The 20916-nt window shown below is 41.2% G+C and overlaps 2 protein-coding genes across 3 annotated transcripts in view; one reads left to right on the top strand and one right to left on the bottom strand.

Moving 5' to 3' along the window:
- The window catches only part of Mthl1 (methuselah-like 1), a 114480-nt gene extending 103197 nt beyond the window's left edge, over nucleotides 1-11283 (bottom strand). Inside the window, exons 1-3 of the mRNA XM_070667176.1 lie at nucleotides 9790-11283; nucleotides 9210-9482; nucleotides 5658-5893 (exon numbers count right to left, since the gene is read on the bottom strand). Coding sequence (XP_070523277.1) covers nucleotides 5658-5893; nucleotides 9210-9482; nucleotides 9790-10310 — 1030 coding nt within the window. The 5' untranslated portion in view covers nucleotides 10311-11283. The remainder of the gene's footprint in view (nucleotides 1-5657; nucleotides 5894-9209; nucleotides 9483-9789) is intronic.
- Nucleotides 11284-15195: 3912 nt separating this feature from the next.
- Nucleotides 15196-20789, top strand: Mle (dosage compensation regulator mle). Of its 2 annotated transcripts, XM_070666916.1 has the most exons (9): nucleotides 15196-15539; nucleotides 15606-16101; nucleotides 16711-16757; nucleotides 16830-17065; nucleotides 17150-18818; nucleotides 18927-19294; nucleotides 19406-19675; nucleotides 19742-19987; nucleotides 20086-20789. In XM_070666916.1, the coding sequence occupies exons 1-9, from the start codon at nucleotides 15461-15463 to the stop codon at nucleotides 20431-20433; spliced, it is 3759 nt and encodes a 1252-aa protein (XP_070523017.1). In that variant the 5' UTR covers nucleotides 15196-15460; the 3' UTR covers nucleotides 20434-20789. The 2 variants fall into 2 exon arrangements, with proteins under 2 accessions (XP_070523017.1, XP_070523018.1); XM_070666917.1 differs by lacking the exon at nucleotides 15196-15539 and having other exon boundaries at nucleotides 15968-16430.
- The last annotated feature ends 127 nt before the right edge of the window (nucleotides 20790-20916 follow it).

The raw sequence follows: 20916 nt of genomic DNA, 5'->3' as shown, positions 1-20916 counted from the left end.
TGATACGTTTCGACGGTTTTACGATATCATAAAATTTCCCATCGCTATTTTATAATTCACGTACCAGCAGCCCCAATTTAATTTTTAAAACGTTATACACATAATGCAAAGTCAATATTTTAAATTATCATAATTGTATCAAACTGTTTCAATGTCACAAATTAAAAAAAAAAAAAAAATCCAGGAAAAAAAACCAAAAGAAATATGTAACCGAACACGCGAAACATTCCGCGTTTATCGCATATTTGCATCGCAGCGAACGCTACAAGTGCGAGCGACCTGGTTCGTCGTAAACTCGCTGCGAAAATTTGGCTCGTCTCGACATTGCACCACGTTTTATGTTTCAATGATTTTTATTCGAAGTTAAAGGCCGCCGCGAGCGATGAACATGCGTCGCGAAACACATCGGCGAGCGGTTCTCGCGCGTTTTCCGCGAGACAATAGGCGCGCCGGGAAATGCCGCTTCGCAATAAAAAGAATTCAGTTTACCGTTACCATCGCCGCTGGAATTCCTATCATTATACGCGACGTGACTTCGCGCATCGCGATACATCCGCGTCACCGTAATGGGATACGCAATGCGCGCGTCTGCGAATTAAAAATGCCGCGAACACGCAAGGATTAAGGAAGAGGATGCCGATTCCTCACGGGATCTCGCAACCTAACAGCAAAAAGTGCCACCTTGTTGATTCGACGTAGATATAATTGTTTTAGTTCTGCAATGAATAATTCAACTGACGGGATCGATCGGAAGAATGTCGACGTCAACGACGCGATAAAAATCTAGCTTTTTCTCAATTCTTTTTTTCTTCTTCAAGTAATTATCGTTAATTGCTAGCCTTGTATTACGTGTATTATGCGTTTTACATTTCAACATTATGTCTCAATTTTTATCATTCTCCACCATAGTAATTAAAAATAATATCTTATACGTCGTTTAGAAAAAAAACAAGTACAGCTTTTTAATTAAAAAAAAGTTGTGTAGCGTTTAACAGAGAAAAATATTTTACTGAAAATAAAATAGGTTTCTCAGATCGGAATGTATTTCAGTCGCTTAAGTAGACAAACGTACGTACTCTCTAAATTTTTTCAAGTGAAATTTGAAGAAAAATTTAGAGAGTAGAATTAATATTTGCTTTAAAATCGTTGTTCTATTTCGTAAAAAATCTCTTAAAGTGTAAAGGTTTTCGCGTAAAATTATTTAATTTAATCGTTGCATATGAAGCATTGGATTCCAAAAGATAAGAGCTTGTAAAGGGAAGTTGATAAAAGAGTTGATACGATTAAATATGTCAGCAAATAATATCCCGATAGAAGAGCACTCACGGTAACACTCCTCGAATTGAGGAAAAGAAAAAAAAACCCGAGAATATCGAACGAGAGAGATTGTAGGTCAGCAATACTCGCCGCCACGTTCCACTTTCTCCTGTCTTCGGTTTTCGTAGACGGAAGGTCCACGACCTCTTAACCGGTTTCGGTAATTGTTTTAACAGAGATTTTAAAAATCATTCTACTTCTCAGTCAATTAAAAAAAAATACCCACCCTGTTTTTCGTTCGCGATAGGTACATCATAAAATATCTATAAAAAATCCCTCGTTCGAAAATTATCTTTCTATATTGGCTAATATTAATAATAATAATTTTATACATCGGACACAAATTTATTAAATAATTTGTTCTCCAAAAGGGTTTAGAGTTTCAATTAATTTTATATAAATACATTTAACATTCCTTAAGTAGTTTTTTATCTAAATGTATATGAAAGGACACGAGTGAAACACGAATGGCAATGATCTCCGGCCTACAGCTACACGGTTAGCCGTGCTAATTCGTAAGAACGAATGGTTAAACGCAGATCTGATAGAAAAAACATCCCGTGCTCCGGTGGAATCTGCGTAATCGATTCTTCATGCAAATGAGAGCCGCTGCGCGCCATTACAACGCGTACTAATCGATCCCCGCGATCGGAACGAGACGAGAGAAGCGGAGCTTTGCGAGGGATTACTACGATTATCCGAATAATTACCCTCTGAGCTTCGGGGACGGGGCGGCAAATAAAGCCGACCTCGATCGTCGGCTAAATTCGTATTCTATCTGTGCATCCGGTTATGCCGGCTGATGTTTGTGAGAACAATTAACATCGCGTAAGTTGAAAGCGCCATCAACTAATATCGGTCGGATAAATGAGTAAACAGAAAATGAAATACAGCGAAACAATTCTATCTTAAAAAATCTAGGAAAGGCATCAAGCACCGGCGGAGCAACCCGCTGATAAGGATCAATTTTTTTTTATCTCTGCCGTTTTTAAAACTCAATTTTGTGGTATTTAGTTAAAAAATTAGAGGCGCAAAAAATTTTTATTCTTTTTCTAAATAATTATTGAGATCCGATTTTTTTCACGTCGCATAACAGACACTGCCACTTTTTAACGCACGGTTCCTCTCAATTTAAACGCTTCTAAATGTAGCTCACAAAAAATCCTATTTAGTTCAACTATCAAATTGACGATTTTGAGGTTCGATTTAATTTTAATATTTAATTAATATGTCCAGGCAAAGACGGTCTTCGCGATTTTCAAGATCGAGGACGATCTGGGTGAAGTACCGTCTTTGTCTGGACATACAAATTAAATATTACAATTAATCCGAACGAGAGTAACGAATAGATAGGCGCGGGGGGCGGGGGAGGCGGGAGGAGGACGGGGTGAGAGCGAGCGCGAGCCTACGTGCCGCGCGCTAGGTATATTCCCCCACCACTCCCACTCTCGCTTTGTCCTTCTCCAGCGGTCGCGCGAAGCACACACGTACTACACACTGTACAGGAACCGCGTGCTCGTGCCGAAATTAATACGTGCTTCCGTTTAACGAAACCGCCCGGCGCGAGAACTTATCGTCTCCTCTCTATTTTCCGCGTGAGGAGAGTACGCGCGATACTCGATGTAAAAAGAGCACGTGTCGCAGCCGGTTCTCGGTCGTTCCGGGAGTCTCGCGAGGTGTTCGGGCAGACTTTTTCGGCTTCATTCTGACCGCGAGTGCCGGACAGTGCTTCCGTTTAACGAATACCGCCCGGCACGAGAACTTATCGTCTTCTCTCTAATGTCCGCGTGAGGAGAGTACGCGCGATACTCGATGTAAAAAGAGCACGTGTCGCAGCCGGTTCTCGGTCGTTCCGGGAGTCTCGCGAGGTGTTCGGGCAGACTTTTTCGGCTTCATTCTGACCGCGAGTGCCGGACAGTGCTTCCGTTTAACGAATACCGCCCGGCACGAGAACTTATCGTCTTCTCTCTATTGTCCGCGTGAGGAGAGTACGCGCGATACTCGATGTAAAAAGAGCACGTGTCGCAGCCGGTTCTCGGTCGTTCCGGGAGTCTCGCGAGGTGTTCGGGCAGACTTTTTCGGCTTCATTCTGACCGCGAGTGCCGGACAGTAACACGTGGAAGTAATGAACAATCGTCGCGATTGGAAAATTACGGTCGGGATGTACGCGAGTGTCCAGTGCGCGAAAGGGGGACTCGACACGTGCTACCTGAGAGGAGGAGGAGGCCCAGGAAGGGTATCCTGCACCAGCGGAGCAACCCAGGGGTAAGCAGCATCAATTTTCCTTATGAGTTACATTCCGAATTACATCTACAATATAATTTTGTCATTTAATTGTTCCAGAACAAGAGGACCTCCGCTGCTGCGTAGCGTTTAGCGGGAAAAGGGGCCGAACGCCGTAATTGTAAAAAATACGAACCGCCTCCGGTTCGTCGGTCGCCTCGGGAGTTCCGAATATTGTGCGGGCGTTTCTTTTACGATTAGATTTTTATACGGGAGTGCGTTCGCGAATATCCAGCGCGGAAGGATGGCTCGTCACGTCCCATCTGAGAGGATGAGCAGGCTTAGGAGGCATCAGGCATCGGCGGAGCAACTTTTAGGTGAGCATCAATTTTTTTTAATTAAATCTTTATTAAAAAAAAAAAAATTCTACCTTTTTTTTTATTTATCTTATTAATTTTCTGGCACGTCTACATTAATTTTTTCCTCTTTATGTTACAGCCACCGGCAGAATTCCACAACTCCGCTGTATGCAGATTGGGTAAGTCAGTAACTTGTTTTCAGGTTTTTCTCTTTACAGCAGTGCCGAAAAATATCGCGCGCAAGTTATCAATAATTATCGCGAATGTAAAATCACGGGCGCGTTCGTGAGTTTCCTGTGCGCGGAAGGATGGCTCGTCACGTCCCATCTGAGAGGAGGAGCAGGCCCGGGGGGCATCATACATCGGCGGAGCAACTTTTAAGTAAGCATGAATTTTTTTTTAATTAAATCTTTATTTAAAAAAAATGTTTACCGTTTTTTTTATTAATCTTATTAATTTACTAGCACAAATTAATATTTTCTTTTTTATATTACAGTCACCGGCAGAGATCTTCAACTCCGCTGAAGCTGGGCAGGTTGGTAAGTCTCATAATTTTTTTTTTTCGTTGTTTGTAATTGGAGTCTTAAAAAATAACGCGCGCATAACGCACGCATGGTTTCTTTTAGTAAATAGTAAAATATTGAGTTATATAAAAAAAATAAAATAGACATCAGTTTGTACTAAAACTTCAAATTTCACGAAATTATCATTCTCGTAACTTTTTGATATGCCAACGCTCATTCAACGCGAAGATCCGGTTAACTTCCAATTTCGTTTAATCCGAGTCGCGTCGCTTTTCCGTTTCATAGCAATGGACGTTAATAAAAGAAGCGAATTGGCTGATCGCCACGCTCCGATAAATGGCGAATTGTTCGTTTTTTCCGTTTACGCGGCTATTAGATATGGTTTATTGTGGAGAATTCCAACAATGTCCCGAACGCCCGCACTATCTTCTGAAAGATCGCTACCGGATGAAGCGGCGTATAAAAACGGAACTTGCGTGTGCAACAATAATGTTAATAAGTTTTTATATTAAACACGCGGATAGCATACACATTTTTTACGATACGAGAAATATAAAACTCAAGCTTGTCGAACTGCATTAGAAATCCTGTTAGTTTCATATACTCTCTCAATCAAAAATAACCAACGGAAAATTAGGAACTAAACTAAATTTTTTATATTGGGACCGAACTCGAGACAAAGAAAGACCAAGATAACATGTATACACCTTGTATACAGTATTATTATTTGACATCGCTACGCGTTCTCGATGAGTTAAACGCCTACGTATAAACAGAATTTATCTCGAAGAGTGATCGAGTCACACGAGCCACGTTCGTTAGGAATCGTCTAACAAATTAGCGATTAAACTTATTGGCCTGCAGTAAAAAAAGCGGGGACAGCGAGAGACCGAATAAAAAGATTCGCTCTCGGAAGAGCGGGACTCTACCTCGTGGATTCTAATTAGCGTTATCAGTTCGCCCTCCCAAATAATTATTTCGGCCTAACACATTTTTATCCACGGCCAAGATTTCCTCTTTTATCATACGCCTACACCTTCGTACGTTCGAATATCGAAACAGAAAAAAATTGCGAATAGCTCGCCTGTTCATCATACTCGCAATACTTTATTCATCGTACTCGCAATATCAAGACCTACCGTAAAATTACGATAAGTACACTACTTTCTGCGAGCCCTTCCGAGAAGCAAAAAGCGGCGGCGAAAAAATTAATAAGACAATAATAAAGACTCACCGAGCGCCTTGCAACTTGCACCATGGAGAGAATCCCCAGCGAGCTGAATGATGGCCATGAGAATATCGCCCATCATTAGGCAGGCGACATGGTAAGTCTGACAACGCCAGTGTAGGACGTGATGAGAGGCCGGTAGTAACCAACCGGCCGCCAAGGTGGCAGCCAGGAAAACGGCGCTAATGATGAAGCATATGGGATACAGGGTGAATCTGATGTCCGTCGCTTTTACCGCAGGTCTGAAAAAAAAAAGAAATTCGAGCGGATTAGGATATCATTTCTGACATCAGTCTTCATCTAAATCTATTCAGGGTGAAAAGTACACATATCTGAAAGTTACATTTCAAAATTACCATAGATAAATTAAATAATTCGAATTCAAGCCTTCCAATACCGTGAAATAATCGAACAAAAACGAATATCAGGATTAACGAGAAAATCCGCTCATTAAATCCAGAGCGTGTGAGATTAATAAACTCAAGCTGTGCAAAGATATTTAAAAAAAAGATCGAAATATATTCTATTTTGCCATGTTTCCTTTCTGCGTTTTAAATTTTAAATATTTATTGGCAGAGTCAGTCTCCATTACATGAATGTATAATTTCTAACTGTAAATCAGCGGATCGATGGCATACGTATTAAATATCAGTCATTTAATTCAAGTTACTATAATATTATGGTCCATATGATATGCTCACACATTAATGGCCTAAATAAGCACATGATTTATAACTGCAACAATTATCGATAAATTATTTTTTAATTTATTAAGCAATACGGTAACAGTAATTTTAGAAAAAAAGATGATAATGTGCAGGAACGTATTTTTACCATAAATTCCTTTTTCCTCTACTTTGAACTTTTTTTTTTATATGATAGCGGAAAGGAAAGTTAGCATACATTTAACATGCAAATTCTGATATCGATTCTGTTGATATTTTCCACCTATGGGCAAAAAGTCGCGAAAGAAAAGGGCGATTTACGGTGCGATTTCTCGTTATTTCTCACGCTGGCGGATTAATTAAATTCGGGCAATTTTATCGGCGTCACATCGGCATTTGACCAATTGGCTTACTGCCAGCTGGGCAGTGAGCCAGATATCCGATCGATTATAACGGAAAATATATCGCGTTATCGGCAATCGTTATGTCCGTTTTTAATTAAGATTCCTGGAAGATTTGACTGGAACAATTTTCCATCGCGATTAATAATATCACGATGCGGATTCAGGATAAACAAAATCTCGTTTTCATAGAAAAGCTGGCTTTAACTCGCATCGATCACTCGCACACACGGGCCGAGTGAAAGTCTCCGGGGAAAGTACTCCCAAGATTCTTTAGATTTGACTCATCGTTAGCGTTTACTGGAAACAGTTGCATGATAAAAATAATCTATGTCATAAACGTCAATTAACGTCACTCCTCCTGTCTCTTAATATCTAATTTTGTCAAGCGAAATGACAATTTCTGCTTTGAAATCGTGACTTTATTTGCACATATTGCATCTCCAACATGCGTGCCGTCAAATATAGATTTTATCCCATTTCGAGAAAAGTCGCGATAACCTACCGATTCTATCTGTGAAACGTTCACAATGGGAGGAAAAAAAAAAAAAAAAAAAAAAAAAATCCAACACGTCCGACCGCGTTTTGTTCCACTGATTGCCGCCGTTCGTTGAAGTAGTTGGCGAGTAAATTTTTCACGGAAAACAAAATGCTGTGTGGCAGCTGACCCGTGTGCACGTGCAATCCCCGAATGGAATACGAACCGAGTAACTTTCCGCGAAATCGGTCCCGCCCCGGGCGCAAACGCGCGGGCGCTAATTACAATTTCGATGTTACTTTATGCACCTAACGACGATTAAACTTTTGCTGTAAATTTCCCCGGCAATTTTCGCTAAACACCGCGTCGGCGACACTTCGGATTCGAGAGATAAACACGGTTCGTCGGGGTGAGCCATCCCCGACGGCGACACCCGGCCAGGAATTCTCGCTGTACGTGTATACCACGCGACGCTACATGACACTACGTCTGTACCGAATGAGAGCTCTTACTATCAGCGATGTCCTGCATGTCTGCTTGTCAATCCATTACGGCGTACGTCCTTCGTCTTAGCGAGACGCATGTGTCGCGGCAAATGAGATCTTCTAACCCTATCTTACGTTACGTGACGTACAAGATACTAGTATACCGTGATTCGCCTGACGTTTAGCATGTTGAATTGCCACACGAAGTAAAAATATCAGCCGTTTTGGTGTTACGTTTAAACGACGTGCCTTTGCACGAGCTCGTGACAATTTTGAAGTAACATCGCTTCTAACTACATGTACAAACAGCTTTTTCTTGTATCCGCATTCAATACGAGATCATACTTCTAATGTCGTAACTCTTATCAAAAGAAATGATTAAAATTGTTTCAATTATACTAAAACTGAGAAATAACGAGACGAGAGGAGGAAACCTCGCGCGAATGTGACAATGCTATTTTTCTTGCGCAACGCTTACAAACCGAAGGCGTTTACGCTCCGCTCATCGCTTTGGCGCGCGCGGAAATACGGTATCCAGCGAGAATTGTGAGAACACTTTAATGGAATCTCGGATGACGTGGGATCTCGCACGGCCCAGAAAATACCTGGCCGAGGAGCAACGAAAGTGAGACGGCTCCTCGGACGTTGCCTCGACGTACGACGCGCGTTCAAACGGCACCGTTTATCCCTCATTCCGCGTAACGTCGAGCGCGCTATTAAGCCGTGTGATAAATTCAGATTGGAGTAGGCGATACTCGATGATGGCAAAAAAAGTCGGATCGTGCTTGGAGCGTCTCAAAGTGGGTCGGACGACTTGACCGCCGGAACCGACCGCGAGTCTACTTCATTCTTCATTACGCGAGACGAATGAGCGATGATCGAGTGAATAAGAAGAGCGGGGGATTAGCTTTACATAATTGAGGGATCGATATTCAGCTTCCTGCGATTTACGCGTGCGTCTGATATCAAGTTATCGGTCCCGAGCGGCACGCTCGTGGAATATATTAGATTAATAATAATCGAGAGAATATTATAAAGTAACGCATTGAATTAATCCAAGGTATCACGGGGACAGAGACTAATGCTCGATAAGGAAAAGAAATATGAAACAAAAATTTACGGTTATTTCCTTAATTCGCGATGCATTTTGTAATTAATTAAAGAGTAAAATGGTATACTGAACTTCGATAAGCTAATTATTTTCTGATAGCGTCGGTATATTTATAAACGATTAATATTAAAACAAACGATTATGGCAGGAAATTGAACGCCAGCAGTAATTTCCATATCTGTCCATTATAACCGAGGAATAATGGATAATAGAGATTCTCTAATTATCAATCGGGCTTCTATTCGAACGTCTTTTGTCTCTACAAGTTTCATTCTAGATAACCGGTTGACTGGCAACATCAAAATATTATCTTACACAGCAGAAACAATTATTATCTACGTTTACAGATCGGATTTTGTAACACGGCGCGATTAAAAAAAAAAAATAAGTTGATCTATGAATCGCTAATCGCACCGACCTTTGTGGTGCGTGCTCCGGGCAGGCGAACACCTTAGAGACTTGATTGAGTTCCTTAATCCTTTCGACGCAAAATTGGCTGCTAGGTAAAACGATTCCGTTAACCTCCAAGCTGCCGTCGGGCTGCAGCGCGGCATCCAGCGCGTTGCCGACGATAGTGAAACTGTCGGATTTCGGACAGGTCGGAAACCCAGCGACAATCTCGACAGCAGAAGAAGCGTTCGGTAGCAAAGGCGGTGCGTCCGCAGTTTCATTTATAAACACGCAGGTATTCCTGTTGACACGACAAAAAATATTACTCATCAAGTAAAAAATAAGACGCTTAGAAATAATTACTTAAGATTTCTCGCAGACTAAAATATTAATAATTGAGCGCTACTACAACATGATAAAAGTCGGTTCAGGCTTATTTTCTCTCTACATAAAGAGTCTAAGATAAGAGTAATTTTAAGAAGCTTCCCTTTACGTATAGCTACCTGTAATTCTCTGTATCCTCTGATCTAATCTAACCTCTATCACTTTGAACTGACGAAACCGATAACCAAATAAATGTAACGCGTTAAAGAAATTGAGAGACTTACCCGCGTTCGTGAAAGCTGGCGTTGTCGCCGCAGCAACGTCGTACCCGCGGTCTCATGGTCGCGGCTGCATGATTGCCCGCCGATTTCTTCGGCATGCATACGAGCAAGGCGTTAGAATCAGCGCAGTAACGGCTGGCGGGGAAGGAGTCGGCGTTGCTGATCTCGAGCACCGCGTTACCGTCGTCGAGTAAGATGAACGGGTTGGCCTTCCGGAACGGTACGTGGATCAGCTCCGAACGGTCGTCGCATTCCGGTCGCTGGCCATCGACGACGTGCCAATTGGCGGGCATCTCCTCGTCGAGCGTCCCGTGCATCGGCGAAAAGATTAACGGCTTCCACTTGTTCGGCGTCGGCTCGCAGCGCGGCAGCGCGTCGCCGTCCGGCCGGCGTAGTTCCTCATCGTGTCGACAGCACTTCAGGATCGTCAGCTGCGAATTCGCCGGGTCGTTAGGCTCCGAGAAGACGACCGTTGCAATCGTCGCGACGAGAAGTGCGAACGCGCAGAGACTCGCGCGCGCCATAATGCCTCCGCGAGATCCGCGACTACGTTCGCGTCGGTCCGCGAAATCCGCAGATACGTTTGCGGTGTTAGCACTCGTCACGATTTTTCGAGAGCTCACCGGCTATCAGCGAGATTCGAGTCTTTGACGGCCGTGAACGAGACGTTCCCGGTTTTCAAACACAATTCACTAAGTCCGATCAGCTAGATTCTCATCGTCTCGCGACGCGAACCGAATTAATCGTGAGGCGAAATTCGGAAATAAATCGAACGAGAACACGAAAAGAATGAAGCACGAGTAAACAAGTCGCGATCGCTAGGCGCTCGTCGAGCACAATCCGTCCGTTCGAAGGTTTCGGCGTTACTGGCGGTATTTCACGCCGCACGGTTTCCAACTCAGTGCAACGCACATGGACGTAACCGGCGCATGCGCATGAATTTCCCCTACTTCATGATCACCGTGGTCTGAAAGTTGTGCACCTGGTCGAGACCACGCGGTCCGACTCCAACCCACCGGCGCCCAAAGGGCAAAACAAGTTTCAAACTTGCCTGGGAGCCCTTAAATCTTACCCGATTTTCATGTTCTTCATTGAGGCCAACTCAATTTCAGCCAAATTCGTGGAAGGCTCTCAAACTGAGTCCTTTTTCTTAAATCGAGATCTAATTCGAAACGGGCATTATCTGAAATAAAATAAACCTCAGTTCAAACAGAAAATAATTAAAATCAAATGAATATTAAAATTCTAAGCAATTTTGGAATCGGTTTCTCATTAGCTGTGTTCAGCGGAAAGAGCTGCTTCGCAGCCGTTGCAAGAATCATGAATCTGGTGTAGGCCTTTAATTTCAATTTAATCTAGCGTACAGCGATTGGATTTATAAATTTTCAAGCAACTTTTTCTACTGAATGCAACTATTTCATATCACTGTGTGTGCCGGCAGCGTGACTTTGCAATGCGCGCGCAGTCGCGTGCCACGCTCCCGGTCCTCCTTGTCCAACCTCGTTCAACCACCACGTACCTCCTCCTTTCCTCAACGGCGACCTTCGTTCGCGTCGTTGCGACGAAGGGGGCGAGAATTCGCGACCACGTGCTTGCCTGCACCGCGGCCGGAAATGCAACGGTAACGCGCGTGACGCTATCCCGTTTGCAGCACGGCGAGTCGTACGATACCGACTGAATACATCATGAACGCGAATCAAGAAGTCTCGATTATACTTCTACACATCATGTAGCTTAACTTCGTTTCTATCAGCACGCTTATAAAATTAAGATAAAGAGACAAAAATGTTATGCACGAAGATACCGATCCGAACTCGTGACGAGTACGAGCGGACGGATAATAAATAATGCAAGCTAAAGTTGTCGCGCGAACATCGTAAAATGTCGATAAACCGTAAGAACCGCTCCCGTTGAGCGATAAGGCTTTTCGATTTTGCGCGATGCTGGGAGTGAGATTCAGTCTCCACCCCGTGCGGGAGGCATAAAGGAGATTGCGGATCTCGGAGCTAATCTCAAACCTCGCGACTACAACTCCCAGCCTCCCGCGGGAGGTACATAGTCGATCATACGAACAGGGAAGTCTCAAGTTTCAACAGATTATAACACGCCTTTCTCTCGAAAGAACGGGCTTCGACGCCGCTTCGGATAATCTCGCCTGTAAACCGTCTCGGGCGAGTCGCGTACGAGCTCGTCGACCTGCCGTGACTTCGTTCGCATTATGCATTCTGTTGCGTGCATTTAAACGCATAACGGAGTTACGGCACGTTACGACAAGCGCGTTTTTCTAATCGTAATTTGCTCTATCGAGTTTATCGTGGGAGATCGCACTGATACCGCCGTACGCCAATACACAACGCCGTCGAGCAATTGAAGATGGTATCTCGACGGGCTCGCTCGCCACCCTTCATTTTGATTGAGACGGCTGCATGTTAGGGGACGAGGAAACGCGGAAAGCTTTTGATCAGAACTCACTGATTAATAGGCGATATGAGATGGAAAAGATTTTAAAATTAATGCAATTAGCGCGCGGATCAAAGACAATTTCGTTAGGAAGCATCCAATTAAGAACAAACTACCTGACGTAATGTTTTTTAAATGACGCCCGATTATTTAAATATTAAATTATTGTCGAGATTGTCGAGAGACGGATTTCCTTATTATATGTTATACGAATTAATGTGACGAACTAAGAAAAGACACGTAGGTACATCAACGAATGATAAAGAACAGCGCTTAGTATAGCGCACTTTTATCCGTATAAAAGGAAGTTACCTATTCCCTCTGAAAACTAAGTTGTCCAAGAAAATCTTGGACCGGATTGTCGCGAATAAAGATAAGAGCTTTACGCGGAAACTTGGTACTTAAAAAATAATTTTCTCTGAAACGCTGACTTCTCGCTTCAGCCATTTCTGAAGACATTTATGACGAGGATTGCGCGATCCTGTAAGATTTCCTGCGTAGCGCGTCCCGAGTCTACTTTCACGCGAAAACTCAATCATAATGGCCTATAAACGGTGGCCATAAAGATCATAACGGTACATTAAGCTCGCTATCGTTGGCGCGCTAACGCCGTCGCTGATTCGGTCGAAACTTTTACGGTATAATCCCTCGTCTACCCGCAGCTTCTCTCTGTAGCTCCCCCTAACCCCCTCTCCGATTGCCGAAGACGCCTGAAGAAGATTTAAGGTCGCATTACAAATTCTGCCGTGTACATATCGTGGGTATGCTCGGGGCGTACTGCTATACTAATAATTTATGGCACGGCCGGGGTGTCGCTACATATTTGAATTTACAACTCGCCTTCTTTGTACCAAAATCCATATCAGTGCAAAAATATCGCATATGCTATTAATCTAGTTTTATCTTTTCTACGTGCAGCTCTTTTCTTTCTTTCTAATTAAAACTTAACAATAATAAAGGGTAGATAACAATTGGTTCGTCATATGCGAATGACGAGAAGAAGAAAAGAGTTCGACTCTTTTCTTCTTTCGGTGGGTGAATCTCGCGAGGGTCTCTCTGTAAACTCAATTTTCCAACGCGAGATAAAAGCGCCGATCTCTTACGCAAGCTTCATCGGCTCCTCGTTGCTGGGTGCCACCTTCGTCACTTTGATATCGATGAGGGTAATTTACACGAACATTGTTGGTGAAGAAGATTGATGCGTCGAGTGCGTGCAAGGGCTCCGAAAAGCTCTGGAGGGTCCGCAGTGCCCCCGTCCACCGCTGATACTGACATTTCCTACATTGCTCTCCTTCTCTTTCTATTTCTGCCTGCAACATAATGAATTGCATTTCGACACCCCACAGCCCTGTGAACGATTGTCCTGCGAGACTGCCGCGTCATTCAACGTATTATTGCACGCGTGAAACTCACCTCTCTTCCGATTAAATGACGCCGATAAGCGACACTTCGTGACGCTCGTTCCTCCCAGTAAAGAAATTGATGACATTGGCATCAGCATTATTCCCAGTATCTGAAAGAGAACCACATAATCTCGACATCAAAAAGAAAGAACATCAGTTACATTACTTCTATATTGTAATAGTTGTATTATATGTTTACCGGGATGTACGGCAGGTGATAACGTTACCGAGAAAGCCTCATAAGCCGCAGCTGCAGGCCAATGTTACACGGTTACCGAGAATGCTGAGTGCTGTAATCCGGGAAGCGAAGTTCGTTCAGAGAATGTTCCTGAAATGTAAACCTAGTTGCAAATCATGTTACAGAGAACGCAAGGCAATACCTGCCTTTGTTTTATTTATTTATTTATTTTTTCGTTAAAGTGAAAATCTCAAGTACGCTCAGTATATATTATATTATGCAGTATATGCTTAAAAATAAATTCTATAAATATATGCAACATTAACCACGAAGATAAAATAACGTTGCGACAAGAAACATTAATTACATTATTTTATATTAGAATATCTTCTCTCAAAAATTTATAGCTATTATAATTATATACCTTGTTTTATTCGACGAAATTAGAACCGGATGATTGTTAAAAATCCGTTTTCTTTTATCGTCGAAGTTCAAGAGCGAAGCTCGAGGGCCTTTCTTTCAACCGAACGACAAAATCGGGATGCGTGAAAGGGCTTCCAGCTGCATTCAGACAAAGACGAGGTAGGGGAGAGAAAAGAAAAGAGAAGTAGAGGGGGAGGGAAAATATGGCACAAGAAAGAGAGAATTAACGTGTGAATGGCGTCATTCACAGGTATCTTTTAATGAATAGCGCCCTTCTCCCTCGGTACCCTGATTGAGAATGCGGATTAGCTTCATTTGAGGCCTTTTTACTGAACTCTAAGGGCCTTGACAAAATGGTCAAATTTTTGTTTGCTTTTTTATTTTCGACTCACCTGTACACTGGAAGTCAGATGTAACATTTGCTTCGACGACGGCGGCTAGTATATGTGACCATGGCGTTGTGTGTGTCGAGTCTCGCCAAAGTGCACTGTACATGTACCGCGGAGCGCCGGCCGTCAGAGAACAGCCGAAAAACGGGTTTTTGATGATTCTCGGCTGTTTTCAGCGGCCGGCGCTCCGCGACATATGTATGTACGTACTTTGTGTAAGACTCGACGCACACCACGCTAGCCACCGTCGCCAAAGCAAACGCTGCATCTGCTTCCAGTGTACCTGTTTTGTGTCTCACAGCTTGATTCGTTAATTATCATGCATAATTAAAACTCTTGAAACATTGTTTTTAGATTATAAATCGTTTTGACAAAGACCTAACACAAGACCTTACATATTACGTGCACTTACCTCGATTCTCATTATCGTTATTAGCGATTAGTTGTTGTAACGCCATCGGTGCGTACATTTTGAATTCGGTTGTGATCGCGTTCTCGTAACATCTACCAGGTAGCGCTGCTACCAACTTGTGAGATATCGATAATCGCTTTAGGTGCACTCTACATTACGTCACGTTTGTTGCACCCGCTCTTTTCCGATACCGTCCGATACTCCGGAGCACTCTGGCTGAAGCCTCCGGATTAGTCGGGATACTCCTTCCTTGTACTTTTTTATTCAATGATCGATGAGCTTCTGCATCATTTGTAATGTTCGTCTACCTAATTATAATGGAGATATAAACGTGAGTGCTTGCTTTGTCATTGTTCCTAATTTCTTGGGGTATCGTAGAAACGTTGACGTTTAAGGAAAAGATTCGAAAATGGGTGATATAAAATCCTTCTTTCACCAGTGGTGTGCAAAGAACGGAAAAGAACCGCAATTTGATGTTAGACCAACAGGTAAATACTCATTCTCAGAATTGTTTCGCTTAATTTTGACGATGTGAATGACGTGGATTTTCACAGGCCCTAAGCACAGGCAACGTTTCCTTTGTGAATTGCGAGTACCTGGATTTGATTATGTCGGAGCGGGAAACTCGACTAACAAAAAGGACGCGCAAGGAAACGCTGCGAAGGATTATGTCAACTATTTAGTACGTACAGATCGCGTAAATCCAAACGACGTTCCAAAAGATAGTATGACACTACCAGCGGCACCGCAGGACAGTGTCCAGAACGAAGCCTTGGCACCGACAAGATCGGTGTTTCAAGCAGGCATGGGGCCAAACGACATCGGGCAAGCATATAGGCCGTACAATGAACGCGGCCAAAGTAATTACACGTACATAGACAGACTAGCCGATCAAAAGAAAGTGGAAGATGCTGAGGATGTTGATGTAAATTCTGGGATACATGGGAATTGGACAATAGAAAATGCCAAATCCAAGCTTCACCAGTTTATGCAAACTAACAAAATTAATGCTGATTACAAATATACTCCGGTTGGTCCGGATCATACGAGGTATGAAGTCTTGCAATGGATTTTGTAGAACATTGGATTGGCATTGCAATGCAGTGAATAGTTTAATTTATAATGATTTTGCCCTTTTGAACAATTACTCCCCAATTGTTGTTGCCATTTGAGATTTAACAGAACCATTTTGGAGTATATTGTTTATTCATGTCTAAAAGTGGTGCAAGAGAGTGGTTGTTCTACTCTCTTGTGCACAAGCAACGATAGCATTAAACCAAAACTTTTATTAAAATGATTTAATAATGGTTTTGGTACAACTGCACAAAGAAAATTTCTTCAATGTACTCCATTGTGGTCGTCTGTGATATCTTCAAGTGGTAAGTGGTTATTAATGATTGATTACTAATTGAGGGAATAAGTGGAGAAATTTAATTTTGAAATAAAAGCTTATCTCAAGAAAAATTAATTATTTTAAACATATTAATAAATTTTGTAATAAATTATAATAAAATATTTTTATTTTATTATTTATTCTCTTTTTTATTTAATTTATATCGTTTGATATGTTTTTCTTTCACATTGTTCCCTTAATTATGAATTGCATTTATAATAAACACAAATTTTTATAATATCTATAAACAAAATTGATTTTTATAGGAGTTTTATGGCAGAGATGACGCTTTATATCAAACAACTTAAACGAAGTATGCTAATTTCTATTTAAATATATTAAATATGTAATTAGAATAATGTTTTAATATATTAATATGTTCTAGGTATTACTGGTCGCGAAACTGGATCGAATAAACAAACAGCTTCAAAAAGTTGTGCTTTGTCTATTGTTCGCCAATTATACCATCTTGGTGTTATTGAAGCATTTAGTGGCACATTAAAAAAGAATAAAGATGCTGAACAAATGAAACCTTATCCTGTAAAAATATCACCAGAGCTAGACAATCAAATCCGTGACGTTTTAATAAGTTTGGACATAAAACCAGTTAATATTGAAGAGGTAATATTATTGTTAACTATTTTAATGTATCGATTTATTTAATTAGATTTCTAATAAAAAGTAAAATATTTATTTAAAATATAGCCACTTGTGCCAAAAAAAGAAATTAATGCATCTCCGATAAAGAATGACAGTAGCACGTCAACTACGGGTGTATCTTTATTGACAAATCAAGTTTTGGATGATTTTATATCTTCTGTACCGCAACCTGCCGGTTTTGTAAGCTGGTCACCACCTCAACCAAATTGGAACCCATGGACTGGATGCAATATAGATGAGGGACCATTAGCAACTATATCTTTGGATGAGTTGTCGGAAGATTTGATGAAAGAACAACGCGAAAAATTGCAACAAGATTCGAATTTACAGGCTACTATTAAGGAAAGATCAACTCTGCCTGTGTTTGCTAAAAAAAATGAGATTATGAACGCAATTAATGAAAATCCGATCGTTATCATACGCGGAAATACGGGATGTGGCAAAACCACGCAAGTTTGCCAATTTATTCTAGACGATTATATTGCATCCGGTCAGGGGGCATATTGCAATATAGTCGTCACTCAACCAAGAAGAATTTCGGCTGTGTCTGTGGCCGACCGAGTCGCGATCGAAAGAACAGAATCTCTGGGACAGTCAATTGGATATTCCGTTCGATTTGAATCATACTTGCCGAGACCTTACGCCAGTATAATGTTTTGCACCGTGGGTGTACTATTGAGAAAGTTAGAGGGTGGCCTTCGCGGCGTGTCGCATGTTATAGTCGACGAGATCCATGAGCGTGATGTCAATTCGGACTTTATTATGGTGGTGCTGAGAGACATGATTCATCTGTATCCCGATCTCAGGATCATTCTCATGTCGGCTACAATTGATACAACACTGTTCAGCGAATACTTCAATAATTGTCCTGTAGTGGAAATTCCCGGCAGATCTTATCCCGTTCAGCAATATTTCTTAGAAGACTGTATAGAACTAACGAATTTTGTCCCTCCTACAAGTTCTGGAAAACGTAAATCTAAAGATACAGATGATTTGCCAACGGATGGAGAGCCCGAGGAAAATCTGAATAAAGTTATCGGCAATAATTATTCTATCGAAACGAAGAACGCTATGGCGCAGCTTACGGAAAAAGAAATAAGTTTTGAATTAATAGAAGCGCTACTTATGTATATTAAAAAACAGGATGCCCCAGGTGCTGTGCTTATTTTTCTTCCTGGCTGGAACTTAATATTCGCGTTGATGAAACATTTTCAGCAACATTCTGTCTTTGGTGGATCGTCGTATCTCATTATCCCGCTACACTCGCAACTACCAAGAGAAGATCAACGCAAAGTTTTTGATCCTGTTCCTCCATACGTAACAAAGATTATCTTGTCTACGAATATTGCGGAAACGTCCATTACGATCAATGATGTTGTCTACGTTATAGATTCTTGTAAAGCCAAAATGAAATTATTTACTTCGCATAATAATATGACTAATTATGCGACTGTTTGGGCTAGTAGAACAAATCTGGAGCAACGCAAAGGGCGAGCGGGTCGCGTTAGACCGGGCTTTTGTTTTCATTTGTGCTCAAAAGCTCGGTTTAATAAAATGGACGAGCACATGACACCAGAAATGTTTAGAACGCCTTTACATGAGCTGGCTTTGAGTATTAAATTGCTAAGACTAGGTAATATCGGTCAATTTTTATCGAAAGCAATTGAACCACCTCCCATCGATGCTGTGATCGAAGCGGAAGTTGTTTTAAGAGGTATGTGCTTTTTTTAATTAATTAATTAATTAATTATTTTAGTTTATTATTTTAGTTAATTAATTTATAAAAATTCTATAAGAATTTACATTTATATATGTGTCGCAGAAATGAAGTGCTTGGATAAAAACGATGAATTGACGCCTCTTGGCAAGATTCTTGCGCGTTTACCCATAGAACCAAGGCTGGGCAAAATGATGATTCTTGGATGCATGTTCCGCGTTGGCGACGCGCTCTCAACGATGGCTGCAAACAGCACCACTTTCCCTGAAGTGTATAATATGGGTCCAGATATGAGAAGGCTTACTAATCAGCAAAAGTGGTTCGCTGGTGCGAGATACAGCGATCACGTCGCAATGTTTCACGCTTTTCAAGCGTGGGAAGAAGCGAAGGCCAATGGTGAATGGGCAGAACAAATGTTTTGCGAATCAAAAAATCTGAGTTTGCCAACTTTACGAATAACTTGGGAGGCCAAGGTCAGTAAAATCGCGATATACTGTTATATGAAATTACATTGATAAATTTACTTTAAATTATCTTATTTTTTTTATGTATATAATAATATTTCTATTTTATTTTATGTATAGAATCAACTGCAATCACTTCTGCAAAGTGCAGGTTTTCCTGAAGAGACTTTGTGCCCGACTTTATTAAATTATCAGGCAGTTGCGGATCCACGTCTCGATACCATCACTGCATTGCTATGCATGGGTCTGTATCCTAATGTGTGCTATCATAAAGAAAAGCGAAAGGTTCTGACTACGGAATCGAAAGCTGCATTGATTCATAAAACATCAGTGAATTGCAGCAATTTCGAACAAAACTTTCCGTTCCCATTCTTCGTATTTGGTGAAAAGGTAATTTTTTTTTTTTTTTTTCTTTTTTTTTCCCTTTATAATTAATTTTTTTTTTAATTTTATTAGATCCGCACGAGAGCCGTATCTTGCAAGCAAATGACTATGGTGTCTCCTATACATCTATTACTATTTGGATCACGTAAAGTGGAATACGTGGACGGCGTGATTAGACTAGACAACTGGATTAATTTGGACATGAATCCACAACATGCAGCGGCTATAGTCGCTCTTCGGCCTGCTTTGGAAAGTCTAGTAGTTCGAGCATCCAAGGATCCAGAAGCAATCTTAGAATTAAGTCCAACTGAAGAAAAAGTATAAATAAAATTTATAATTTTTTTTTTTATAAAGTAACCTTTTACATATAATATCTTGTGAGAAATGCTAATTATAAAAAAATTGTTCTTTCTCAGGTGTTAAGCGTGATTAGGGCATTGTGCAGTATGAACGCTTGTCGTCATGAGCTGGAGCAGATAACTAGCAGTGGTTTCCATCCTCGAAGCTCATGGGGACATCGCATGAGTCACAACACACCTCCAAAACTAATGCGCGGAGGCGGTGGTTACCGTGGCCCGATTTCTAATAATGAGTCCTATGGTGGAGATGGAGGTAGTAGTAGTAGTAGTGGTGGTGGTGGTTATAATGGTAATCATAGTAGCGGATACAGAGGAGGCTATGGTAACAAGGGTTACGGCATGAACGCTCCACGAGGTCGAGGTGGTAACTGGAACGGCGGTGGTAGATTTCGTGGACGTTACTAATATTAATCTATAATAATATTAATTAATATTTAATCTATATTAATTACAATTACTGACAGCAGTCTAAAATGTGAATTTTAAGTTGCAAGAATTAAGCAGTCATGTACGTATAAGTTATATAGATCAATTAATATTATGTTATTATAATAACGCTACGTAATTGCATATACGTAATAAGATATAGAATCATACGATGTGTAAATTATATTTTCGTGTTTTCTGAACAATTGTATGCGATAATTGTGAGACATTTGTTTATTTTTTCTTTGTTATACAAAGAGCTGTTTAAATTATTGCACACAATGTGATCGCAACTAAATTATACATCACATTCGTTCATTTAAAAAATTCAAAAATTAATTCTTTTTCCTTTTATTCTCCCTTATACCTATTAAAAAAAAAACATAAAGGACGAGATTTTTAATCGATGCGGGATTTCAATGCGTCGGCGTATCGTGGCTGTGGCCAATTGCGCCACGTAGG

Source organism: Cardiocondyla obscurior, linkage group LG15, assembly GCF_019399895.1.
Source record: "Cardiocondyla obscurior isolate alpha-2009 linkage group LG15, Cobs3.1, whole genome shotgun sequence".
Classification (NCBI taxonomy): Eukaryota; Metazoa; Arthropoda; class Insecta; order Hymenoptera; family Formicidae; genus Cardiocondyla; species Cardiocondyla obscurior.
Note: the sequence above shows the minus strand (reverse complement) of the source record. Positions and strands in the feature narration are given on the sequence as shown.